General features: G+C 45.3%; 5 protein-coding genes across 5 annotated transcripts; 1 reads left to right on the forward strand and 4 right to left on the reverse strand.

Annotated features, from left to right (window-relative positions):
• Window positions 1-1207: 1207 nt before the first annotated feature.
• On the reverse strand, window positions 1208-3295 carry N7478_002332 (Leucine Rich Repeat domain protein; the record flags this gene model as incomplete). Its single annotated transcript, XM_056918546.1, has 2 exons — window positions 1208-2943; window positions 3097-3295. The coding sequence occupies 2 exons, from the start codon at window positions 3293-3295 to the stop codon at window positions 1208-1210; spliced, it is 1935 nt and encodes a 644-aa protein (XP_056781704.1).
• Window positions 3296-7670: 4375 nt separating this feature from the next.
• On the forward strand, window positions 7671-9649 carry N7478_002333 (TFIIH subunit TFB1 family protein; the record flags this gene model as incomplete). Its single annotated transcript, XM_056918547.1, has 2 exons — window positions 7671-7809; window positions 7872-9649. 2 exons carry the CDS (start codon window positions 7671-7673, stop codon window positions 9647-9649), a joined length of 1917 nt encoding a protein of 638 aa, XP_056781705.1.
• An 84-nt stretch (window positions 9650-9733) lies between these two features.
• Window positions 9734-10429, reverse strand: N7478_002334 (uncharacterized protein; the record flags this gene model as incomplete). Its single annotated transcript, XM_056918548.1, has 2 exons — window positions 9734-10107; window positions 10249-10429. 2 exons carry the CDS (start codon window positions 10427-10429, stop codon window positions 9734-9736), a joined length of 555 nt encoding a protein of 184 aa, XP_056781706.1.
• A 10854-nt stretch (window positions 10430-21283) lies between these two features.
• N7478_002335 (uncharacterized protein) lies at window positions 21284-22366 on the reverse strand (the record flags this gene model as incomplete). Its single annotated transcript, XM_056918549.1, has 2 exons — window positions 21284-21963; window positions 22126-22366. The coding sequence occupies 2 exons, from the start codon at window positions 22364-22366 to the stop codon at window positions 21284-21286; spliced, it is 921 nt and encodes a 306-aa protein (XP_056781707.1).
• A 1442-nt stretch (window positions 22367-23808) lies between these two features.
• On the reverse strand, window positions 23809-27614 carry N7478_002336 (DNA-directed RNA polymerase I core subunit RPA135; the record flags this gene model as incomplete). Its single annotated transcript, XM_056918550.1, has 2 exons — window positions 23809-24617; window positions 24686-27614. The coding sequence occupies 2 exons, from the start codon at window positions 27612-27614 to the stop codon at window positions 23809-23811; spliced, it is 3738 nt and encodes a 1245-aa protein (XP_056781708.1).
• Between the last annotated feature and the right edge of the window lie 307 nt (window positions 27615-27921).

Below are 27921 nucleotides of genomic sequence, written 5' to 3' on the forward strand. Positions count from 1 at the left end.
CCAATCTTCTCCGAGTCTTTTCCTATTCTTGTTCTTTTCTTTTTCCTTTTCTTTCTCATATATACTTTTCCCTTTCTTTTCTATCATCCTAGATTGGAATTATTTCTTTTTTTGGTTCTTCACAAGATATTTACCATTTCCTATCATATTGGGCTTTGCATTTTGGAATTTCTATCATGATTGATATAGGTTCTAGTACAATATAATGCAAACCTCCAGGGCTTTTAGAAAATAATAACTCCGAATCCGAATAGACAAACCACCGATTTATTTCCCATCTTCCATATACTTGTATGTATGCAGCTATCTAAGACCGTATTCTGGACAAGTATGCAGTGTACACTGTGTGAACGAACCACTTTGCCATAATAATCAAGTATGATAACTTAAAATAAAACAACCGAACCAGAATTATTCTTATCATGGGGACAAAGTCATTGACCTCACGACATCATTATAATCACCGGATCTATCCTATCGGATACGAACTTTGATCTATGGGTCTGGAACGGGAGGACCCACGGATCCAGGTCAAGTACAAGTAAACAACTTGAAGAGGATCATAATATAGCATAAGAACGATGCCCACGAACTTGAATCTCAGGCTCGCATCACCCCTTAGACTAACATATTCTACTCGTAAAAACTTGAGTTCTGATTTCCATTCATCATGATGTTTTTGTATACTACAATCTTAGTCAAATTGAGCAGCTACTACACTTTAGATAGCGTAAAAAAAGTAGATCACTTGATCTGAAATAATATGTATGAGCTGAGATACGTACGCCGATATACATTAACTCCGAAAGCAATGAGGCAAACAGAAACAGAAAGCAACGCTGAGATCCAATGCTATGCAACTCGAAAAAGACGCGGACCGAGAGCACGAACCCGAAGCCAGGAGCCAGAATGCGGAAATTCGTAGACCATGTTACGCGCCACCATGCATAGACCGGATATCATCAATCATAATCGTAGCAAGTAAAGGAAAAAGAAAAAGAAAAAGCCACCCAGATAGAAGAGAAAGGAGAAGAAAATGCATCAAATCAACGGAATCGAAAGGGGTATTCACCAGCAGGACGAAAAGATAAGATAGCAATGCTTTTCCAGGAACACCAACGCGCGGCGAAGAGGTTGTGATTTAGGAGGTGGAGGAGGGATGATTGGAGGAGAGGGACAGAGAATAGGAAGGATAGGAGGAGGGGAATCATTTCTTGAACATGTAGTGTCCGTAGATACCACCGACATCTCCAACTGCCATGGGAATCTTGCGCATGCCCCACCAGCGTGCGCCCATTTTCCAGGAACGAGAACCATCGTCGATAGGACAGTTTGGCATAGAGGTAGGGTCCCGAACGTACCAGCCGCGGCGACCGAGTTCACGAACGGTCCAGCCAACAGAGACGCGCTGGGTCTTGCTGCGCTCGCGCAAGGGAGTAATGATCTTTTCACTGAACTCAACAACCTGGAGAGGGTAGCTTTGGTCTGAGAGCAGAAGACAGGTGCTCATATTGAAGATGGACCCGATGGTCATTTGATTCACCTTGGCCAGATCCAAGTAGCAGAGAGTGCTTGGTTCGACATTTTCCTTAGTTCTAGCAAAGAATGTGTTGATGTCTTGCACTGTCAGATCGGCAGAGCTGAGACCCAGTTCCTCTAGGTGCTTGGTCAATGGGAGCAAAAGTGGCACGTGAGCAGAGGTGATTCGTGCACCGCCTAGGTTCAGAGAGCGGAGAGTCTTTGGAAGTTTGGGCAGGAGGGCTGTCACGTCGTCTTCTTCCAGGAGACGGAATCGAGTGGCATCTGTGAGGAGGTTCAGGAATACCAGGGATTCACAAACGGCCGGGTGAGTGGTCAGGAACTGGATCAGAGCAGGTGGGTGAATGCGCGTGCAACGCGACAAGCTCAGATGAGTGATACGTGCGGTTTCGGGGATAGCGAAGAGAGCTGAATCGTTGATTTGAGTGTGTGTGAGATCCAGATGGGTCAGGTTGATCAGACGCGGGAGCAGGAGATCGAACATTGGCGCTGAGATAGTGCTGCATTCGTGGAGCGAGAGTCGCTTCAGGTTAGACATGCTCATGGGCAGAGCTGGACCTCCAGTCAAAGCCTCTTGGAAGACTGCAGAGAAGGAGTTGGTGGAGCAGCCGCAAAGATCCACTGCCTGAAGGATTGGCAGACCCATGAACAACTTGCGAATAATATCCACGCTCAAATCTCCCTCTAAATGCTCCTGCAACAGACACTCTCTCAGGTTAGGCAAAAGGTCCAGGCACTGTAGCAAGGTTCGCGAAGTCAAGTTCTGGATTTCGGCGTTCATCTGCTTCGTACGGCCCAGACCAACGGAGGTAAAGTGAGAGAAATCCAAACGGCGCACGAGCGTTCCCAATGCCGGGTAGGACGAAATGTGATTCAGAGCCTTAGAGAAGATAATCGAGTGCGGGAATGTCATGTTTCTGTACAGGACGGCCAAAGTTGCCGCATGCAATGTACGAGAAGTCAGAAGGCAGTGAACAAGGTCGACGTTTCGCGGAGTGTATCCATTTGGAGGGATATCAAGCGCCAAGTGAGAGATGACCTGATCCAGCACTTCCGCGGGCAATTTCTCCATGGCCGATGTGCCTGGGGGAATACCAGCAGGAGTCTGCGGTTCCTCAATGACAGGCACTTGCTCTTTGGGAGGGACTAGCTCTCTTCCAGTTTCGGTTGTGTCCCAGGCCCAGCCTTTAGCTTGCAAATTTCCCAACCCACGAAGATCGCCATAACTGCGGCTCAAGCTCTTGCCGCTCAACCGAATTTGCTTCCACCCGAGGAAACCACCACAAGGACAACAAAAGTCCGGGCTCTGTTGCATTTCCTGACGTTCCTGCTTTGGAGTTTCAGGCTCTTTTTGCTCCTTTGGTGAGGGCACGTGGTGCGTGTCTACAAAAGACTGCGCAATGCCTGAATATTATGATGTCAGTTAAACTCTGTTGCGCATAAGGCTGAATATATTTTAGATAAGAAAAAGAAAAGTAAATAAAAAAGCAAACAAATATAGGAAAAAGAAAAAAAATATGAACCTTTTCCCCTCTTCCCCTCATGTGCAGTACATACCGTCAGTATCTTCTTTAATCGAACCAAAAGATGGGCGACGTCGACTGCTAGATCTGGATCCGTCGGGTGTATCGGCAGTATCGCAAGACGAAGGAGACGAGTCGCGCGAAGGCACGGAGTGTACGTGATCACCGCAAGGGATGGTGAATCGCGGAACGATCGGCTTCGAGCGAGTAGGTGGTGTAGTAATAGAGGCCATGGTGAGAGTGTGAGAGAGCGGGCCCTCTATAAAGGGCCCCGAACTAATAGGAAAGGTACCTTGGAGTTTAGGGGACACAAAGAATGGAAGAGAAAAAAATATTAAACGAGTAGCTTCCCCGGATTTCTTTCAGGTAAAAGAAAGTCTCGGTCAATCAAAAGGAGGTAAGGCCGAGAGAATTCTAGGGCTAAGGGTTAAGAAAAAAGTGGTGAAGTTGAAGGAAAGTAAGGAAATAGTATTGAGGGGCGGGGAAAAAGTAAAGGAAAGAGAGAGAAAAAGTATGTGAAGCTGTTAGTCACGGAAAAGGGCGACCCGGGTGTTGAGTGGAAACGGTCAAAATTAAAAAAAAAATTAAAAATTAAAAATTGAATGGAACTCCATAAAAAAAAATTATGGATTAGAAAAATATCTACAGTGGATTTGGAGTCAAACGGGTCCGAGTTGGATCCGCAGAAGCTAAACCAGAGCCACTTTGTCTTAGAAAAAAGACTTGGTGGTTTCTACTATGTAAGTAGATGAATGACTCTTCAGAGGCAAAGATGGCAAACGGTGGCGGATACTTTGGAACTGGCCGCCCAGATTAGTTAGTCCCAAATAGCTACCCCTGCAGCCTCCGATTTGCTTTTGTGATTTTTGACTATTTTTCTTTTTTGGAATAATCAATTTTTTTTTGAGATTTGGTGCTTTCTCGTCGCTGATTTGCTGCGGCTCGGCGCTTTCTATACAAAATATGCAAGCGGAAAACGCATGGCGTCATCGGGTGCAACCATTCACAGGAACAAACCTTTGTATAGAGCATGTCTCGTGGTGTGGTATATCTGGAGAAACACAACCCCAGAAAATCGAGAATCAAAAAGAGAAACAGGTCCAAATTCAATTCGCAGACTATGTATACAAACTATACTAATTCGGTATTTTCATTCGCTCCGTGGAACCCTATTGATCAACCCTGTCATCAATCTTGCAGATGAAGAGGAATTCTATGACATAATTCAAATCACCCTTCCCCTCTCTCCTCGCTAGCATGATTGACATTTCTAAGATTACCTACAAAGATGCCAATAGGACCATGCGCAGGTCAGCGGGATCATGGGATCATCTTTGGCGCTGACCACCTGTACCCCAGACCACGTTGGAGGTTCTTGTTAGGTAACCGCTACTACAATCCTGTCCTCTTTAGGACTGTGATTGGCCGATCCAGCCGATCATGCGGGGCTAGCGTGCTCATTACCTAATTTGATATCACCTGATCCCGTACCATCTCCAATTTCCCGTTTGTTCCTTTACTGTTGCTGTGTTTACTCTCAAGTGCTCCCTAGCCCAAATTTCAAAAAAGAAAAAAAAAGCCAAGTCATCAATTGACCATACGTTTTCTCGGCAAATGTCCCCGGTTTTCTTAACCAAATCTTATCCTGCATAGCCGTGTCTATCCTTTTCCTCGGATTACGGATAACCTGATTCCCAATCCTCCGTCCTCCGTACAATATTAGCTTTTACAAATGCCTATTCCGATTCCAACTATGCTGTGCAAGTCACCATTCTATTCCCAACTAACCCAACAGGGTTGGCAAAGGCTTGATTCAAGAAACAGACACAACTAGAAACACGGCTGAGAAACATCCGGGATCAAGATACCACATGACGTTAGCGTTGTTCCAATTCGTACTGAAGTAGACTACGGGTAGCTCACCCGAGCCCCAACCCATCCGACCTTCGGAGTATTCCTGTAAACAGGCCACCTCACCACGCCGAGGGTAGGAGCGGGCCCCAATCCTCTCTACTAGTTGGCTGGGTGTCCGCTTTTTCTTTCTATTCTTATTTGTACTCTAAGAAGGGAGCGGTGTGTATCTTGTTGATCGGTGTAGATCCTCCTTCTTGGAGGGTGAACTGTTTGTACAGTTCACCTGATCTTCGGGCTTTGTTTGGACCAGCATCTCTAGTTACATAGCGGAGTACATACAGGACTAAATTACTAATATTAGGTCGGATTATGCGAACTACTATTTGTCGAGCCTTGGCTGCTGCACCTTCTTACTAGTTGAGTAGATCAAGACGTTTACTGGTTTGTTGACTAGGGACTGTGGGTTGATTGGTTGTTTTATGGGGGCTGGATGATGATCTTATTTTATTCGAGGAATAAAGAATTAAGAATTACAGCAGTGAATTGGTAAAGCGTTGAAAATCATAGATGTACTTATACTCCGTGTTCGGGAATTATTAGGCTCTAAGGTTTCTTTGTGGGTCCACTTTTTATCAATCTCCCAATATTGAGATGCGGGTGTATACGTTGACTATTGATATTGACAGATCTTGTCTAGCTCGCCCTCTATTTTCTGTGTACGCTATAATTATTTGGATCAGAATTCGATAGTCTGTTCGATAGTATCTCATTTCAGCCTCTTACGTTTGCCTCAGGCCTCAGGCCACACAACCTTCAGACCGCCGGCGCATCTCTGCATTTGACCATTCCTTGGAACTTCAACCTTACAGCAATGGCATTTCTCAGTGTCCTAGACTTCCCAATACCTCCCTCTTCAAGCTTATCACCACAGCAGCGTGGGCTGGCAAAAGACCTTGTGAACCGACTTATACAACATTATGGCTACGAAAGGACTGTTCAGGAAGGCTATAAGCCCACGGCTCTGCTTGATGCAACTCTCCAATACGTTGCTTCTCCAGATACATACTTGAATTTCTTTCTTCTTTACATCTATCAATCTATATGTTTTGAAGACCTGAATGGGCTTGATTTCAATATTGACCACACAATATCTTACTTGAATAGATCTGCTTCATTGGTATCTAAACGAATGAACGACTTCGATAAAGCATTATAGCATTTCAGTGAATATATCATTGACAATTTTCTCCTTCCTCGTAAATATGTTCGTTCAAATATTCATCAAAGGCGTTATATCTAATAAAATCCAGTCAGAGCTTCGTCTATTCAGACATCACAGTCCACTACGACTAGTACAAGGGGATTTGAACGTGTATCCGCCCTACAGCAGAGCTGTCTCATCCGTGATCATCATCATGATAGCTGTATAGGTTTCAGGAAATTCGATAGAGAGGCAGCTAGAACACGTTTTGACGACGATGGGGAATCATGTGCAGACGATGATGGTAATCAACTAGAAGATGGGCCTAGTGGCCAGTTTCAATATTTGGAGGCTGCTTAGATTCTACCTCACTCTCTAGCAACAATATCTTCCAATGAAGTTGAATTGGTATGTTCAATCGTGATACCTAATTTTCTAGGTCCATGATATACATGTCAAATTACTAACGCGCTACTCTGAGTGATTCCAAGAAAGTCGTTCTTCGAATACTAGACATGCTCGACCCCGGCATCAGCCATCTAATCAATAGTCCACAAATTGATAGTCCCATCAAAGCTCTCACTCTAACTTGGGAGTATCAACGGCTGTTCAACAATGTTCAGATATTCTTTGAACACGCTGACACGCCACACCAGTATATTATTGACTCAACAGAGCGGCGTCATTTTCTGCGTGACCCTTTGCTTCCAGTTACTCGGTCGTTGGCTCTTAGACCCTCACAATTTAACCACCTTCTTCTCGGCTTCTTGGTGTTCATCGGGCTATTGCGCTTATTATGGGACTTAGTGGTGCGAGAGCATATATTGAAAGAATTCTTCGGGACTTGGAGTTGGATACTAGTGAAGATGGGCCAACACATTTAGGACGACAAGACTTGGTGGGTGGTTATAAGGTTACTAGCAAGTCTATCTGGTTTTCCGATGTGAGTGATGTATGGAGTAGGCGTGTAGAACGGGTAGCAGAATGGCTGGCAAAATCGGGCTCTAACATTATTTTTATCATGTCAAAAATATGAAAAAAAATTCAATTCAGCATCGAGTTGATTCGATCGTATGCAAATTAAATTGACTGAGGCTGCACTGGAAATTTTGTTAGTTGTGACTGTGAAGCTGACAATCGTTTAGTTCAATAATTTCTCGAGTCGGCAGTACTTTGATAATAGCACACATTATGATATATAACCTTGCAATTTTTTTACAATTAAGGAAATTAACAGTTACCTAGGGTTTACTAAAAGAAGGCTCTTGTTCATAAATTCAATCTAAAGCAGAAATACATTGCCCAATCACGATGCCAGTTTTAGTTGTAGCTATTCTCCATCTGTTACCGTATCTTCACCGATAAATCACGTGACAAATCGATAGATCAGCAGCGGCTCTTCTGTGTTTCTTTAACCTCATCCATTGCCTTCACAACGCCCAGAAGGCATCGACCTTCTCATCCACAGCCTCAACCCCGGGGTTTCTGCTCAGCCCGATGGGTTGTTTCATTGCCGCACTCCAGGACAGTGGAAGCTGCCTAGATACGCGACGATGGCACCTCCGAGCGGAGCGGCCTCCTACAAGAAGAAAGATGGGAGTCTGACTCTAACTGACGACGAGGGGACACTAGTCTGGTCCCCAGTTGACGCCAATGCCCCATCCCTCAAGATCTCAGTGATCAGTATCACCAGTATGCAGCCGTTCAACCCGCTGCTCGGTCTTCCCGCCATTGCTAATCTCAGCGATCACTAGATCTACAGCAAACGCCAGTTTCGAATCCAAAAGTCATGTTGAAAGTCTTTGCTCTTCCACCGAATGCGCCCCCGAACAGCGACTCGATTGCATATACCTTTTTGTTTACTGCTGCTACTGGTGCACGTGCCCAGGCCGATGCTTTTAAGGATGTTCTTGGTGCGAAGGTCAATGCGGCAAAGACGGGGACACCTTCTCAGACATCAACGCCTGTACCTGCTGCTGGAGGGGGAGGGGGAGCGGTATCGGCGATGGCGATTGCGAACGCTATTTCAACTGCTGGGTCGTCGAAAAATCCCTGGGATGACGATAATCGGCTCAAGGGAGATGTGGAGCTTCAACAGTCGCTATTGAAGGCCGATTCTACATTACAAAAAATGTTTATGGAGTCATTACATACCAAACCAGACACTTTAAGCTCCGGCCAGTTTGTGTCGCAGTTCTGGTCTACTCGACTGCATCTTCTGCGAGCTCATGCTATTGAGCGCGCCCAGACACGTGGTTCTTACAACGTTCTTTCCTCGCTAAAGCCACGCGTGGAAGATAACGTGACACGATTGAACATCAGCAAAGAACAAATTCAACTCATCTTTTCGCAGCACCCGCTCGTCAAAAATGTATATGATGAAAATGTGCCTAAGCTGACCGAAGCGCAATTCTGGTCCCGGTTTTTCCAGAGTAGATTGTTCAAAAAGCTGCGTGGAGAACGTATCTCCGAAGCGGATGCCACAGACGGCGTGCTGGACAAGTATCTGCGGGAAGAGCCCACCCATGTGGATCGCGATGCCAATATCCCCCATTTCCTGGATCTCGCTGGTAATGAAGAACATCACAGTCAACGCCGTGGAAACCGGCCAGATCTTGATATGCGTCCTTCTGGTGTCGATAAAGTGCCTATCATCCGTACCTTGAATAACCTCAGTGAGAAGATCATGGCCAATGTGGCCCCAGCAGACGGCGACATCAGTGCTCCCATTGGAATGAACGAAGAGGCCTGGGCAAAGTTACAACTGCAGGATCTCCGGGGAGACGAGGAGCAGGCTCACATTACCCTCAACATCCGCGACCAAAACCGATTCTTTTCCGCAGCCAAGGATGAAAATGAGAATGATACCTTCGCAAAACAAAATCCCGACCAAGTTCTACAACTTCTTCGCAATGAAGTCGCACAGAATCTGCTCCTTGGTGGCGCCACGCCCCTCCAAAAATTAGTTGACCCTGCCGATGACGAAGACGAGGAAATGGAAGATGCACCCGCCAGTCGACGGCCAGTCGGCTCATCAGCTGCTCTACATGATGCATTTAGACAAATTCTCAGTGCTATTCGTGAACAACGCGATCGAATGAACGAGGGCTCAACGTCAGAAACCTACGGACTCTCACCGGCTCTCTACGATCGTCTCACGCTAACTCACGCGACTTCGACGGAGTTCTTACACCAATTCTGGCAGGCATTTCTATCCGGTGACCCCGATCGTGCAGGTGAAGCCAAATCTCTATCGGAATCATTGCTTCGCGCCATGGATAGAATCAAGGCCGTCTCAGATTCAGCGGAAGCAGAGCGCCAGGTTGAGGTTGATCGGGTGAAGCAACATGCACGAGATATGTATGAGCGTACCGGACGCAAGTTACGACCGAATCTAGAAAGCATTGAAGGTGGCTCAAAAGTTGTTAATCAATTGCTTGGTCCTACAATGCATGCGTTGGAACTGGCATCGAAACGATTCCAGACTGCATGGGCAGAGGAAACGCAGGAGGCAGCCGCTTTGGCTGTTTAATTCAGCGACTTCAACGGAGATTCAACTAAGGCGTTTGATAAGGGCATGAGGGACTTGCACAATAAACATAATAGCATATATCACTTATGCAACTACATGAATACTTCCTTGCCTCTCTTCCGAAATAACAGTTATCCCCCTCGTAACCAATAACCTCCCATCACCCAACTCCCGCTCCCACCGTCGCGGGTCAAAGCCCTCACCACTCAAAGCATACCTAGAACCATTCATATCCTCGGTCCCAGACCCAGGTCCTGACCCCTGTGTCCGCCGATCACGCAGCTGCATCCTTCCCCCACTCCGCGAACGATCATGTCCAACAGCACTCTTAATATCCTGCGAAAACCTCACAAACAACATCCGCAACGTAGGTATAGACCCGAAAATAATGATGAACCACATTTCCGTCACGACCCATATAGCCAATTTGGTAATGACAGAGGTCTTATCTTCTATCTCTGTGATATAGGCGATTGAAATACCTTTGATAATAGTAGCTATACCTGTTCTGAGAAGTGCTATCATCCCAATCATATTAAATTATAACAAAGGCAAGAAGAACATACATAAGTCCATGAGTCAAATAGTCTATAACGTACCACTCTGGATATACCCAACTTGCGAACACCTAATAATGCCATCACATGTGCCCGGAATACTAATATCCCTAAGCCTCGCAGTAGGAGAGCATTGCTCAAAGATCAAAACAACAGTAATAACATTAATAACCACCTGAACAATACCAATAATATAACGAATATACTGACTCGAGTGCTCCATTCTATTTTTTAACGAAAGCAAAAAAGCAATAACAGCTATTCTTGCGGCGGCCAAATCAAGAATAGAAATGACTTGAGCGATCCAGTTCCAAAGACTAAGTTTCACGAGGTCGGGAGGTGAAATGAGATACTGGTGATTGCCTAGACCGTAGTAAACACTTATCGTGAGACTTATTTGGGCTATGAGGGTGAGAATCTAATAGACGTGATTAACTAGAATTTTACTTTGTAGGATGGATTGAGTCAATCATACAAATGCAAGAATTACCCATATGAAATCCCATCGGAGTCTGTATACACCTAATCTATCGATGAGGCTTTCTCGGGGACGGATGGAGGCTGTTTGTGCACGGGCAATTATAAGGATGAAAGCTAGTCCTGTCTCTGACCATGTTATGCCTAGGACTAGAGGGCCTCGCCCACCATATGGAATAGGCGATGCTGGGGGCATATCGTGGATTATAATAAAGATATGACTTGAATGGAAGACCTAGTCAATATCATAATTCAATGCTTGATAAATTGTCTAGCCAAGATATGTAGGGTTGAACTTTACGAGTTGTCATTTTCAAATAATCCGCTCATTTCTAAGCTTATGTCATTTTTGAAGATTCTGGGGTCAACGGAGGATTTGATTCACTGGTTTTCTTGAAGCTGACAGTATAATCTGGTTTATTCTGGAATCTGGGGTCTAATCACGAGATGGTACTGGGATCATGCTCGTTTGAAGATCTATTGCTAATGCTATGCATTGTTGGGGTTAAGTTACGATTGAGGTGACACGCGGGCGATTTGATTGGAATAAAAGGGCTTCTAGATTATGGAATGAGATGTCAGTTATTTCAAATCAAGTTAAAATTCACCATATCTATTTTAGCTCGAGTCATATTTATTCAATTTTACCCTTGCCAAGATAAAAGGGTCACACAACAGTAGCAAGGTTAGAAGTATGGATCCAATCATACTCGATAAATGTACATGCCTGCTCGTCTTTCGATGTTTTAACCTTAGGCCCCCAAGCTTCAGAAATCCCGAGGTCTTGAAAGGTTGATATTTTGTTTCACCAATTTAGTGTACTCTCTTCATTTTGACAAGGTCAAATTGTCAATGGTATTATGGTTGGTTCAATTTGAGAAATATAAAATATGATTGTAACTACTAGGACTAATAGCCATGAAATATGTCAGTAAATTTATCTACTAGTACCTCCTGGCAGTGGCGGATGATTTGAACTTGAGAGGCCCCACTGGTGCATGTGCCCTTATCTATCAACGGAACATTCTAGGTAAATTTCAAATCATTTGTTCCCCTTGAATTTCTGATGTTATAATAGTATCATATAGATACACATCAATGGTAGTAACAAAGAAAGACATCACACAGTACATAGTAACTGTACCAAAGACTCCAATCATTTAAGTGCTCTAATTGACATCCACGAGATCGCAAGATTAGGAAATTTACGCCTACTATACAGCAAGTACATATAAGCTAGTATGTCAAAAGCAAATTACTAGAATTGAGTTAAATTCAATATGTGTCATTGTCTTTGAGCCGATAAGAACATCGGTTGGCGATCAACGTTGAATTTCAAGATATTTCTGCGGTTGAAATTTTTGAAAGACGAGAGAGAAACACATTGTCTCGTCTATTACATCGTCATAGCATTATCTGCTCGCCTATTCATGCAATAAGTGACATTATGTCCGGTCTCCAAGCATCTCGAGCATCGAATAGGGTGGCGGTACTTTTCGGCAGAGGGATCTGGACAGGTTCGCACATCATGCCCTTCTTGATGACAGATGCTACAGCCGTGTGTCCGATTATTCTTGCCCTTGGTCTCCTTGTCTTGCTTCTTCCCTTTACACAGATGGTAGAAACGGTCCATCCAATGCTTTTTCTGAAACTCATCCTGTCCTGGGGCATTGCATCCATCGATCGAGTGATTGGGCGACCTGCAATATGCGCGATGGCGAGGATCTCTTGGTCTCCTTCCATATATTTCCCTCTTCCTTTCCCTCTCCCTTCCTTTCCATCGAAAGATTGCCGTGTTCGAAAATTCAGGTCCTCCTTGCATTTTTAGACGTTTGACTTTGTATTCACGTCTCTGTGCGGTAGTCACCATCTTCCGGCGATCCATTTGCTTTTATCTCAGAATAGTCAGTTTTTTCTCACTCGAAAGAAGGCTTTTTCTACCGGGTAAAGGTCCAGTTAGAGGTGAGAACTGACAGCATCCAGACCAAGGCAGTCTGTTGACTTTCCATGGGCAGATTGGTAGAATTGAGTATTGCTTATTTTGATCTTTTTTCCAAATCAGGTAGAGCCAGTGTGTGAATATGGCCTCGGCAAGTACGATCTTTTTCCGTTGGAATATGTATTCAGGGGTACGTAGAGGACACCAGAACTTTGATTCGCATGCCACCACAAACTGGGCCACACGAGGTTGGCTTTCTTGATTCAACAGCCGATGGTGGAAGGATCCCTTTTTCCTGCCATACCCTTAGTATAAATTGAATCGAGCCTCGACTAGTGAGACTTACGCTTGTCTCCTACTGTAGCTCAAATTACATTGCTGCTTGATCCTATGCTTCAACCCTCGTTCACTTGTCGCAGAGCCTTCATAAAGGTATGATCGTCCCTGTCTATCCGTTTGGTAAATGGGTGACAGGTATACCGCTACCAGTTCTGTAGGGTGGTATCCAAGATTCTCGATTTCCTGAAGAATACGTGGCACCGGTCGGGCAAGTAGTATTTGGAAATCCTCTTTCGTGATCTCCGCGATGTCTTTTGTCCATTGTGCCGTCGATCTTTCCCTGAGAGTTTCGTTCCAGTCCTCTCTCATACCCGATCGATATTCTTTGGCAATTATAATTGCTCGCGCCAACATATGTCTAAATCTTGTGCAGTTATCCAGGTTTTGAGCATTGAAATCTGTAAAAATATTAGAGAAACAATCGGAGGAACATTCGGAGTCAAGTTCTGTATGATCAGTAGTAAGAGTGATATCAGTCTGTTGAATGATTTCCATACCATCCTATGGGAAAAATTTGTCAACTTCAATGATATCATTCAACGCAGATCCACATGCCATCGAGTCTATTTCTAGCTCTTCCTCTGGGGTAAGGGGGATATCAATGCATGACGAGACCATAGCGAAGTCCTGTGCAGATTGTTGCCCGTAGACTTGGTCAGTCATAAGCCTCAAAGTTCCGAGTAAGTAGTTTGGAAAGAAACTCCTTTTTGAGAGGTTTATCGAAAATGCGAAGGTTCGATCGAGGTGACAGTAACAGCTTGCTAGCCACGAATCTTCATACAAAAAGGGGATTCTCCGGTAGAGGGAAGGGTTGAATGGTGGACTTGGGTGGTGAGCATTGGGTGAGTGGATTTGTGGACCCTCCATTCTGGAAGTGAATTCACCGTGCAGCCGATAGGTGCCTTCAAGTTGATGTTGATATATCTCTCTTATTCTTACTACGTAGGCACCTAACACTGACCGTTTTCAATGTTGATATTCTTCGTTTTTCGTACGTAACTGCTTCACAGTATGTAGCTTGATACTAGGCAACTGTGGCAGAAATGAGCCGAATCCAAGGTTTCTCTTCAACATTTTGAACATGCTCAAGCCTCAGATGACTGAGTATCACTCAATATAAACAGAAGGGAAAGATGGCTAAATCCGTGCTATTCATTTAACCCGACTTGAGTACTGTTCCCTCCAATTTTAGACCCTTCACGGTTCTTGTGAGACTGGCCAGGAAATTTAGACGCTTTAAAATACTAGGTTCAAAGGGTAAGGTCTTGGTTTTGTCGGTTTTTGCAAACGTGTTAGTACGACATTATTGATAGAACATTATTTAGTGCTGCTCTGTATCATTGTAGTATGTGTGATTAACATCGTCATGAGTAGCATCGATGGTCTAATGGTTATGATCTCCGCCTTCCAGTAGTAGATTACTAATATATCTCTGCCGATAGCGGGGGATTCGGGTTCGATTCCCGATCGATGCACTAATCTTTTTTTCGTTTTTTTGTAAACTTCTTATACCCCCACCCTCCCTATCTATCTCTTATCCTGTTTGACTGAGCCCAGGAGTCCTGTAGAGCTTGTAGCTTATGTAGATACTAGTGGGTCTACGTTCAGCGACTTTTTGACTTCACATAGTAAATCATTCCGACGACCCCATGGTGGCCCTGCGCTCATCAGCTTATCACGGCGTAAATTTTGGATTCCAAGATTGGATGAACACAGATACATATGTGATATGTTCACGGCGCCAGTAATGATAATATTTGGTAAAAGTTGCGGATAGGGCGAGTGGTAAAGAGATTGATGGACACCTGGAAGCAAAATGCAGTGGCGCGGGAGACCAACCTGTCTACCATACAGAGCTTGGGTACACGGCGAGATGTGGTTATATGGAGACCTTGGGATATCATGATCCTTATCCCAAGTGATGATTTATATGGGATCTGGCTTTAAAGCGGATATAGAACCCGCATATAAAAAATTGAAAAAAAAAGACTCAGGAGGGGATAACAGATATCAGTAGGTGATCAACAATCATCTAGTCATTCTATTCAATTGAGGTCATTTTCTTCAGGATCACGTACACAGTGTCCTTCCAAGATTTGATTCCACGTATCCAGTCCCACATTTGTATGTTTTTATCCCTATGGGGGATAATCCAGTACCTACATACATACATGATACATTGTTAGTCTCTCTAAGTCTTTCTTACCATCTTTCTAATGATCCTTTAAGATATTCTGTCCAATCTGATGTTCAAGTATGTGAGAACCAAGGTTATCGGAGCTATTATTTGCTGTATTGAAGCTTGAAGCCTCCTCCTCAAAATGAAACTGTCTGCTTGGCCAGATTAACCCGTCGCATTGCCCTCGCTGGTGCCGGCATCGCCAATGATTGAATACTATAGCCCTGGAGATAGGCAGCCAGCGATGCCGGGAGCAGGTACTATACAACCTACACTTAGACTTCACATATACTAGTATACCGAAGACCGGCAACAACTTCAAATGCTACTTACAACAGTACATTGGGAGTAAGTGGTTTATAGCTGCCTCTCATACTTTCAAGATTGCTTGACAAACGAGCTTGGCTAATTACTGAAGGTGTTAAGATGCTCGTCTACATATGCCGAAGCAATACTAAGAGTGCGAGAGGAGATGAGCGGGCCACCATATGCTACCACTGGTCCATCTCAAGCACATGGGAGACAAGATCTGTTCCACACATATCGGCTTCCTCCTTACGGTCCCTAGATCTATGAAATTGCCCCAGAATGCCCGCGGCGAAGGCATATTCACCCACGCGTTAAGATGATTGCTCCTCACACAGCAACGTGTCCAAATTCGGCTGATTTCCCCTTCACGCATAACTTGAGGACCATCTCACTTCTGGCGTCGACCAACAGCTTACACTCTTTAAGTCGTGGCGGGCGATTCAATTACCAAGGGCACTAGCATTCCGAGGCGTTATGCGAGCACTGATTCTGCATTGGTAAGAAGTCATCCGTGCACAGCCCGTACATAATTGTATCATCACTGATGTTGCCAGCCTTTTCTTCTTGTGCCGGTAATCCAGCGTCTATTTGCTCGCTAGCTCAAACCTCCGCGTTGCCTTAGCCGTCCGCATGTTCCCCCACTCCTTCTCCCACGCTTCTAAGCAAGGTACCGACAAGGGACCGGACGAGAATCCCAGCCTAACTTCACCTACCAATTGTTCATTTCACTGAATTTACATACTGCTGCAGTATCGGCGCTGGAATTCAGAAAGGCCTGAACGCGACGGCCTTAGCAGGCCTGTTGGAGAAAGATTGTGTTGACCCGGAGCTGGAAAAGCAGTTTCAGGTGGGCAGAAGGGAGGTTTGATTGTTGAAGAAGGAAGGTTTCGAGAGAAAGAGGAGCGTTTGCAGCTGCCCAAGATAACGCGATAAGATGGCGATAGCTGTTCTTGATTGTGTACACAATTCGCTATGTGGTACATAGAGGAGATTGTCGCGCTCTGGAAGAAACTGGGGCAGCAACGAGTGAGCTCGGAACGTTCACGGCTCCCACTCTTACCATCCCATGTGCTATGGATGAACCTGTGGCAACATACCTTTTTGATGAAGCGAAGCCAAAGTTTCAGTATATCTTTGAATGTCTATGCAATGACCATGGTGCTGAATTTGAAGTAGTTCGTGATGAAAGCAAAGACAAATACGCCCGCGAGAAGAGCAAGTGTTTTGGTTTCCTCGCATATGATCCGTCGCTCTTGAAAGACTAGTGCAGAAGCTGTTTCTGGATTCCAAAAATGAAATCCCCCAAAAGATTCGTTATTTTTTTTTTTAAAGTTCGATTGAGAGCTCTATCGTCTCCGAGAACGGATCGCTTCGCAGCATTATCGGGTTGAGTTGTGCGTTATTCACAGCGAATTGTGGCAGCGAGAAATAACCATCCTGGCTTACACAGGACTGGGATGTAGACGATTACGAATGGAATGAGTGTAGCAGGCCATCACCTTCAGCCATGGATGAGCATACATATAGGGTCTTTCCAGTCTAGGATTTAGTATGCCCAGGAATGCTATTGATAGTAATATTTCTGGTAGATCCAGCCCTTTGCTGTTACATAGTATTTTACCAATTTCAGTTGATATTTTGCTAGCAAAAAGTCCTCAGGATAGTGTTGACCCGTTCTAAACCAAAAGAGAAAAAAATGCATCGATCGGGAATCGAACCCGAATCCCCCGCTGTCGGCAGAGACATATTATATTAGTAATATCTACTACTGGAAGGCGGAGATCATAACCATTAGACCATCGATGCTACTCATATGACGTAAATGCAATATTTCTGTAATATAATAATAAAGGCTAATGAAATATTGGCCAAGAAATACACACTTCTTCCAATCAACATCCAACTTCCAACTTCCAACTTCCCAGCGGTATTTTAGAAATTCTTCTTTTAGTCTCGCTGGCGGGGAATTTCCCCTAATTTTCATATATAAAAATAAAGATTGTATAATGCCAAGGATTCTTGAGACAAAGACAAAAATAAAAAAGATAGGCCCGAGCCCGGGATTGAACCGGGGACCTCGCGCAGTTTTGCATAGAGTTGACCCTAAGCGCGAATCATACCACTAGACCACCCGGGCGGATTGGATGACGTAAGCTAATCCTTTGATAACATGATGCAGGAAAATGAAAAAAAAAAAAAATCAGGACTGAGCCCAGCAGGATCGACTGCCGCCCGATAATACCATAACCCTTTGTATTACGAACCTAGTTTTAGTTAACTCCTGGCTATAACGAACACACAATTGGTAGAAAACGAAGCTCTTATTTAAAATAAATACCCCTCCACTATGAATTCGTCAGCTTTTTACTGCAGATCCGTTTTAACGAGGTGATCATTTTCTCTAAACCGGAACTTTGGCCAAATGCCTCCCAAACCGCGCTCCGCTATCTCTGTAGAAAATTTCCCTACATGTGTGAAAGAAAGCGGATCGTACGATAAGCAGTATTTCAACCAGATTATGGACTCAACCGTGCTTTCCCCCATTCCAAGATCTTTTCAAAGAGGAACGTCTTCCTCAGTGAACAGGGTGAGCGGCAGCTAGATCAGCAACGTAACGGACTTGAGCACTGGACCAAGCTTGGGAACACTTCAATCCGGTGGATAAAGTGCGCAGAAAGACACATCACTAGCAGTGTTACAATCCTCGCATGAGAAAACAGTGGGAGAATTTGTCGAATTATCAACGCCAAGAGATTTATAACTTTAGTAACGACTGGCTACAAGGTTTTAACGACGCCACGGTTTTAAAAGCTTTAAGAGATATTGCAGATTTTCTAATGTGGCCAATCACGAAGATTAAATGGAATCTATTTGGTAGAGTCTAGCAGGCTTTCAGCCAAAAGGCATCTTTAATCGTGATGAAACTGGACTATCCTGGAAGCTTACGCCCGATTGAAGTCTTTCTACACATTTTTTACTCGATCGCCCCAAATAAAAAGCATGCATCATTTTTAAATTCCGCATTGATGCGGATTGATCAGATGAAATACCTTTGTAGGTTATTGGACGAGGTGCTCACATGTGCAGCCATGAGCCTTAAAAGCTGCTCAGATTAATATTTAAGCTCTTGAAAGCTATTCGCGATGGGAGACGGCAAAGGTTATAGAAGAATGGTTGTCTTAATCTGATCAACGTAAGAATAGGCGGAAACCCGTTCTTTTAATGAATACTAGTAGTTTCCTTCCATGGTAGAGCTGTGGTGAATCGCCTAAAGTGCTGTTAACCCTTTACAGAATACTTTGATAATTTGACTTCCACCAAATGTAACTAACAAACTTATACAATCGGCCTTAATTTCAAAGAAATACGTATATATATCAATACCTGGAGGACATATTGGCGCAAAGCATAGACCCGCCATAGTAAGAAGGTGGAAGAGATCCTTTAGCCACGCTATTAAAACATGTCCAGAGCGTCAAAAGTCCAGTCTCAGGCTGATGGAGTAGACACGATTCATATGTCTTCTCAGCAAGCGCAGTAACATCTCGAACTTGAGGAATACCAGCTACTACGCCCTCATCAGCATTCATCACGCTTCTTGAAACTGTCATTCAAGGGTCACGATGACACCGATACTGGAAGATCGAAGGTGATGTGGTGATTCATGCGGTAATATTCGCACATTCGTTGTCCAACCCTTCTCAGGCATTGACCAACATGGATCTGGATTTCTCACCACGCGGTCCAAAGATACAGCTAGCGGAAGGTAAATCCAAGGAGACCTTTAAAATTCGTTCACCATTTCTACCTAGCTTTGGGGGGCAATGTAGCCCAGCTTGGTGCATGCTTTGGCAAAGATTGAAGCCGCAAAGGGTTTTGATGGGGGACTTTCTAGCTGAAATCCTGTTACAATCGTCTAGACGTTCAGGCATTTTCAACAATTGCTTGACATTATCTAGTTCGAGAAAGAATCTACATGACACTGTAACTAGAGCAGACAGATACTTCCTATGGTAAATTGTTTTGTACTTTTTAATATCACTGCTATCGTGACTATAGAAAGTTTCTTATTATGATCACATCCAATTCATGAAGATCTGAGTAAATTTTGGATATTCTATAGAATGAGATTAGTCCATTTCAAACTTGATATACTAGTCTAAGAACATGTAATTTAGCCAACAAAAGATAAACCCCAAGTACCGACATAGGCAGCCACGAAACAAAGTAAAGCCTCCACCGCCTACGTATAAATCCCGCCGCCAAAGTGCATATCAAACGTAGAAAAGTGGCTGGGCGTCTTGGCAAGTTAATCAACGTATACCGGATCCACGCGATCATACCGAAAGTACTTCATAACTCCCGGCATTACGAACAACGACACATTGCAGCTGATATTAGCGGCTTGGCATGGCATGCTAGTATAATCTTGTTCTCTCTAACTGGCAAAGTAAGCTAGCATGTACTCCGTACTCCGTATAGGGAGAATAAGAAGGGGGTAAATGGTAAGGGGTAAAGACGCGCGTTGATATAATTCCAAGTTCTTTGTTTGTAGAGCTGATGTACGTGATTGATATGGGTTTCTTGGAAGGATTTTGTTCGGGTTTGCCGAGTCTTCCCAATGGAGAGGTGAATGTTGGATAGCTATACACCGACTCTTTTCGTGGGTCAGTCGTTCGTAAGTGTTTCAAAGACCTGTTTGTTTTATGAAAATATGAATAAGGCAGAAGCCTCACTGGCCTCTTTTACAATATTTGTTAAAGCTTGAATTAGGTCATGCAAGAGACCAGAATAAAAACTAAATCAAACCTAAGAAGCAAACACTGGGAACATCTTGATATCCCCTGCTCCATCTATAACTAAGAAACCGGTAAATAAATTCCATAAACTCCTACTTCTCCCGGGCGTAGCATCTCCTGGTCTCGCCATCCCATGAAAACGTGATTTAAGCATGCTGAAAGCCCACACCAAAAAGGGGCCAAACAGTCCGCAAAAGTCCATGCACGGTCAGATCTACCAAACTCAATTCTGTCTAGAGCAAGTGCCGACATCATCTCATCTCTACTCCGTACATAGGCTCTAGCCACAGAAATGAGTTGTGTTAAGTGGAGACCGAAAAAACCACCAACCACCAAAGAAAAGTGGAGAAATTCATATCTCGTACCGCGGGTCATCTCCAAGAACCAACAAAATCTATGAAGAACCAAATAAACAATGTAAAAAAATGCTCCATTCATTTAATCGCCCACACTCCCGGGTGGATTTTTACTACTTATTCCAAGTTTACCTGTTAAATCGACACTACATATGTAAGTGGGGACGCTGAAATGTTTACTCCGTAAATCGCGGGCATACGTATGCGCTGATGCGGCCGCACTAGCCCCATCACACTAATGGCGCCTCGCCCGGATCCGAACTTCCAACCTTAGCTAGCCTTAGTAGCCTAGTCTTAGTCTTACTAGCCAGGGGCCTAGAGATGAAAAAAGGTACGGAATAAAAATGATCGATCGCTTTTGTGTATGCGCGTGTGGTATTGGGAGAGAAATGAAGAAAACGAAAGATGATCCTCTAATAAAGTAACAAGAAGTAAAGAAGAGAACATACCGCGGTAACAGACTTCGGGTCCGCTACCAGGTATAGCAACACCACAAAACCCATGCAAGCAACACGCTAAATCTTTGAAAATCGTGATTGCAGGACCAGGGGGCGTTAGAAAAAATATAACCAAAAATAACCCGAACCAAAAACAAAAACCATAAATAAAAAAACCATCATAAAACCACACGGCGCGTAGAAGCGGGCGCTTAGCTTGACTTAGGTAGCAAGCTTCAAGTTTACTCGGAGTAATCCAAAGTAACGGCCAAACGCACGGCACCAGCAGAAAGGTTTCCACCAATACCACCCTCATCGGCCTCAGCAGAGGTATAAGCATTTGAAACAGTGCCCGCACCAGAGGTAATGGAGGAGCAAGTATCACCAAGTGCATCACAGATCTTCATACCCTGGACAGTCATATCGGAGTCCTGCGCAACAATAGCACTGACATCGAATCCAGACCAGCCACTGTTAACAGTGGATCCAAGATCGAATTCACCCCATGTACTGGCGTATTCACCGAGGTCGTTAACAGGGACGGAGCCCTTGCCAGCGGCCCAACCACCCTGGGAATCGGTATCGAAAGCATAGTAGATAGTTTCGCCGGCAGCGATCTTAAAGGTGTGACAGGCACGTTCGAACCAGCCGTCCATGCTTCCGTCTTCGCCGTACTTGTTCCAAATGACGACTTCCCATTCATCGGTGCTGGAGCCGGTAAATTGAACTACGTACTTGTACTCCGAGGCCACGGAGGCGTCGACAGTGATGATGTTTGAGCCGTAGGGGCTGCCGACATTACCCTTGTAAGTATCAGATGAGCCGGATGACTTGGTGGATGCTCCAAAGCCGGAGGTGGAGTATGTGCCGTCTGATGGGACAGAGGTCCAGTCAGCGCTTGCTGCGGAGCTGGCGGTTGAGGCTGCAATGGTTGAAGTTGAAGTTGAAGTCGAAGTTGAAGTTGAAGTCGAAGTTGAAGTTGAAGTTGAAGTTGAGATGGAGGTTGAAGTAGAGAATGAGGTTGAGATTGTGGTAGTCTCAGGCTCTGGAGTCGGGGTTGGAGTAGGAGTGCTAGTAGAAGTACTAGTTGGCTCGGGAGTAGGAGTATACTCCGGTGTTGGGGTGGTAGTCACTGGCGCGACGGAAGTAGTCCATGCAGGAGTTGAAGTAGAAGAAGCGCAACTCGACTGAGGGCAGGCCGTGATAGTCACCAATTCAGTGACTGTGGTGGTGCTTAGGACATGACGACGAGCATGACCTTCTAACCGGGCGAGGACACCAGTAGAGAGAGCTGCCAGCAGCATCAAAGAGTTGTTGAGACGCATATTTGCAGAAAGATTGAAATTCAACAAACACTAGAATGAATGAATAGTGTTTTGTTGTATAAAGGAAGGACGGGAGTATGAAAACTACCCTGAAATCCGAGAACGAAATCGATATAGAGAGTGTGTGCAGGTGTCAAATAAGGAAAGCGAACGGGGGGAGCGAGGGAAAAGGTAGCCTTTAATATAAAATGGCTAAAATGGCTTGCAAGAGCCTAGAATGGCATCGTTTCTTTTTTTTCGCACCCAATTTTTAATTAATCCTTTTTTTTTGCTCATATTTTTATTTTATTTTATTAATTTATTATTTAATCTCTTATTTGCCCCGAGGCTAATACACGTATGCACTAGGGCTTAAATTAGGAGGAGGGGGCGCAAAGCGACCTCCTATACAGAATCTAGACGGGCGAAAAGTGCCCAAAAGTGCCGGGGGTTGACGTGTGTGATGGAGCCATGTGGGTACCCACGCTAACAAACGGTGACGATTGGAGTAGACGAAAGAAAAGAATACAGATCCACCGGTTTGTGGGATCTCGCTGTTGAAACAGAACTCGTTCCACAATGAGTCAGTATTCGAGATTAAGAGGAAAAAACCCCAGATTGAGAGGAACTATTCATATATCTTTGATACGATCGTGAATTGTGGAGGGGAATAAGGCTGCGAACAGGAATAGTCCATATTAAATTGATTAATCTCCCCTTAACCCAATCACCGACCGGATAAACAAAGACTTACTCGCGTACAGCAGTTAGTACAAAGGGCTGAAAGACTGTAAAGAGAAGAAAGAAGTGGGGGGTCAGGCAACATGAAAGAATGAGTCAAGACTGTGTAGGAACATAGATGTCATGAACGATGTACATTTTCTTCTCGATTAGACTTTGCGTACCTACTTGGCACCCGATCCAAGGCTGATCCGGCGAGACGCCGTGTTTCAGGATCTCCGAGGCTTCGGAAAGCCGCAAATGAGGCGAGTCGGGCCTAATATTAGGAATATCGCATGAAATATTAATAAATACCAAGCAATGAAAGTAATGAAAGCATTTATTGTAAATTGTTTTCTTTCTTATTGCATTTAAACCTCTTCAAGGTCTGTTCCACGGTTCTAATCTATCAGAGCCAAATGATCCCATGGATGCCCGATCGGCAATGCTTGGCTCCGGAGATCAGCCGGATTATGTAAGGCGACCAACAAATCAGAAACCCAATCTGGCAGGTCTATAGTACAGCCCTATATAGAGTTGCAGCACTTGAGGTGGACAGGTGGTTGAGATTGAAACCCAGTTCGTACAATTGCGTATGGAATATTAACAACATGAAATGAATAAACCGTGGAAAAGAAAAGAAATAAAAAAGAAATCAAACATCGCTCCATCTATGACATGACACAAATCACTAATTTTTTAGAATCCACACTATCGGTTTACCGACGTATATGGATATAAGTTTAGTTGTCCACCTTGAACTTCATGCGGATACCCATAGCCGCCAACTCGACATCCAGGAATCGAAGAACACCAGGCACAGCAACAACAGTGACATCGTCACCACCAACATAGCGGAGACCATCACCATCCTCCCAAGCCTCAGCGCGCGAGTCATTGAAAGTAGCCTGGCGAGCACAACGGCGACAGCGCACAATACCATTCACTCCACCCAAAGCACCGCCAACAGAAGAGGCACCACCCGGAGCCTGCTGGTTAGGAGCAGCCTTGGCCGCAGCAGCAGCAGCACCGGGGTTAACAGCAGCGCGACGGGAAGAGCCAGAGCCGGAAACAGCAACTTGTGTAGAGAGGAAAGAACCACAGCAGCGACAGAGCCAGGCAAGCTGGGAATCGGAACAGTTCATCAGACGATCTTGGAGGAGGAAGGCGGCTCCGTGAGCAATTAGGGAATCACGCTCCATCTCTCCGACACGGATACCACCACCCTTGGCACGACCCTTGACGGGTTGGCCGGTTAAGGCGTTGACGGGACCGGTTGTACGCACTTGGAATTTGTCGTTTACCATGTGACGGAGACGTTGGTAGTATACCACACCCATGTAGATGTCTGCGGCGAATTCACGACCAGTGATACCACTGTAGAGAGGCTCGTTACCGTAGTAGTTGTAGCCGGCCTTCTTGAGCTGGTGACCGAAGTAGTCGGTAGCCGTGTTCTCTTCGGAGAACTGGAATGGTGTGCAGTCTTGGGAGTGGCCGTGCAGAGCACCGGCTTTACCAGCCATGGATTCAATCATCTGAGCAATAGTCATACCTAAATGAAATGTGAGTATAGGTTCGATAGTGGAGTAGAAACGGGCGTTGTGAGGGTATAAAACTTACGAGATGGGAAAGCGTGAGGGTTGATGATCAGATCAGGCTGCATTCCACTCTCGGAGAATGGCATATCGATGGAAGGCCAGAGCTGGGAGCAAACACCCTTCTGCCCGTGACGAGAAGAGAACTTATCACCAATGATGGGCTTACGAGGAATGCGGTACTTGACACTGATCGATTGCATGGGTTCAGTGCCATGCTCAGATCCCATGATGCGAATACTCTCAATGTAACCGGCCTCGGCATCCTTGTACTTCAGGTAATGTGTGACACCATCAACGTTAACGTAAGAGTTGGTCGTAGCATCGAAGCGCACGTTGTGATACGCAGCAATCTTATCACCCTCCTGCACACGAATACCAACATGAGGCAAACCATCATCGTCAATGAATTTGCGCAGCTCAGCCTTGACCTCATCGCCAGGACAGAAACCGAACAGCTTGCCGACCTCGCGGCGCGATCGGCGGTCTTTCTCCGCTAAGCTGTGCACCTTGGTCTTGTAGATAGTTCCGTGACCAAAGCCACGCTCGTGAGAAGATTTGTTGATAATCATGGCGTCGTCCATGTCGTAACCGGTGTAGGAGATAATGGCAACAATAGCGTTCATACCGTTAGGGAAGTTGTCCAGACCGTAGGCGTTGTATAGTGGTGGGCGAACAACAGGAGTTTGACCAGTTTGTAAGCGGTAAAGCTTGTTATCCGTACGGTAAGCAATGGAAGTACCGGGCGTACCCATAGTTTGCTTGCTCATCTGACATTGATACATGTTACGAGGAGATTGGTTGTAGTCGGAGAATGGAGTCATGTTGGCCACGATGGAGAGGATGTTGGTTGGTGTGAACTCGATGTGTGTAGAGAGACCGGCGATCAGATCTGATTCCACGCAAGCAATTTCCATGAACGGCTGCTCGAAAGGACCCACGTAGTCCAGCTTATCAAGAGCCAGATACTTGACAGGTCGATAGAATCTTGCTGCTTGGGAGAACATGTAAATACCGGGGTATTGTCCGCCAGTGGAGTTGGGAATATATCCAATCTCCAAGCCGACGGGGACGTTGTTCTTGCCGGAGACCTTCCAGTATCGCAGAGTGTCGTGGATCTTGTGAGCTTGCTCGGGTGAACAGAAACCAATGATTCTGCCGTCAAGCTGAACTGGAACACTTTCATCCATGGCCACGGAAGATTGAGCCTTGACACCAAGCTGCACAAGAAGTCGAGGCAGATGTGAGACATCAAGGTTGTCCGTGGTAATGAAACACTTGTGTGCCAAATGGTTCAACAAACCACAAGGAGAACCATCAGGAGTGTGAACAGGACACAAGAAACCCCAACTCTCAGGCAGAAGTTTACGCACGGTGGTGGTCTTCAGTTGTGCAAAGAAACTACCACGATGAATCATGCGGAAATGACTGATGAATCGGTAGAAGTTGATCTTCTCAGCCATGACCGTGTAACCGGATGTCTGTTGCAAATCAAGACCAGTCGGACTGACAAGGTTACCCGTTGACAAGAAGTACTCAAGGGCTCCTCCAATGTTCTCGTTGGATCGCTTGACAATCTTGGATAAGAAGTCACGCTCAAAAGCAGGATCCACGAACCCGCCAGGGTTACGAATATTCCAATCCCGGGCAAGAGGGCTAAGCGCTCGAAGCCACTCGTCGATACGTTCCTTTAGGATCATGCCGTATAAGAAACCACCAAGCAGAACCTCCTGGTTAGAGACCGCATCGGGGTTATCAGGAGCACAGTCACCAGCAACCAAAGCGTACAGCTTGCGGATCATGAAGATGATCATCTTGAACTTGTCGTAGTTTTGTGTTTCGGTAACATCGTAGCATCCCAAGTGAGGAAGAACAACCTTACGCAAGAACTCATCACCAACCTCCTCATCAGAAACATCTGCCGACAGACCCAACACAGGGCGGAAACACTTGCCCAGGTGAGCACGGCAGTCGGTCTGGCTGTGCTTGCCGTAGGCCTGGTAAGTTCTCAACAAGAGCTCGACACGGTCTGTGACGAAAGTGTTCTTCATTCCCTTGGAGTTGGCAGCACCGACGATGCCTTCGAAGATCTCGCGATCGTTGGTCTCAACCAGAGCCTTGAGGATCATCATAACAGGAACCAGGTACTCGTTCTTGCGCCATGAGAATCGGAAGGTGACATTACCATCCGAAAGGTAGTGAAGGACATTAGTTTGAGAAGTTTGATCAGGACGAACAGATCGAATCTGTACACCGAACTTGGTATAGGTGTGACCACGCTTAACGAATGAACCACGAATAATAGACATAGGGTAGTTCCGCTTGCCGACAATCAGCATACGAATAAGCTTCTCGTTACCATTGACAATGTAGTAACCACCCAATTCTTCAGATTCTTCCTTGTGGCGCACCAGCTCTTCCGGGGTAGCATTTTCAAGGTGACAGCGGTTAGTGCGCACCATAATGGGGACCTGACCGAGCTCTCGCACTGACTGCATCCAGTCACCATTGTTAACCCGCCACTCAAGACGAGCACGAAGCTTGCCACGGTAACTTGCATGTCTCTCACGGCACTCGGAAGGATAAATTTCACGGTTCTTAGTGCTGAACTTGTTGGTGGCCGGTAAAGTAGGTTTTTCGAGGAAGAGTTCCTTCACGCGCACACTCAGACGGTTCCGCTTCGGGGCACGAAGTCCCTGTTCCATACGAGCTTCCTTCTGCGCAGGGGTTTCAGGGCTTCCATCGAGAATGACCTTGGTACCGATTTCCTTCAGTCCTTCGTTCAGGATGTTGATGTCGTCGAAGAGAGCATTGAATGAGTCGATATGCGGCTTAATGGATTCAGCTAGCGACGGATAGGCTGTGTGATCTTTAGGAGGGTTTTGGAAGAGGTTCTCTCGACGCAGGGTGTCATATTTGACCGACCATTCGGTGTCGGTAGGAGCAGGCGCCATGATGGAAGCTCACGGGTGGTCGTATTCGATATAGAAGAAAAAAACAGGATAGACGGACCAATGGGTATCGAGGGGGATAAAATAGAGGGTACAAATAAATATGTATAAACACAATGGTGACCAGCAGACGGGCCCCAGTCAGCCTCCCAGGTATAACCAGCAAAAGCGAGTCAAGCCGACGATTGGCAGGCTTTGAAGAATTGGAGATTCATCTTTGCTTGGGGAAATTTTTCGAAGTGGAGCCGGTTATCATCACGTGTAGATAAGGCAGCAGCTTATGCTGCCTGAGGCATACATGCATGGTTAA

This window comes from Penicillium angulare, assembly GCF_028827245.1.
Source record: "Penicillium angulare strain IBT 27051 chromosome Unknown utg000003l_segment0_segment0, whole genome shotgun sequence".
NCBI classification, from domain to species: Eukaryota; Fungi; Ascomycota; class Eurotiomycetes; order Eurotiales; family Aspergillaceae; genus Penicillium; species Penicillium angulare.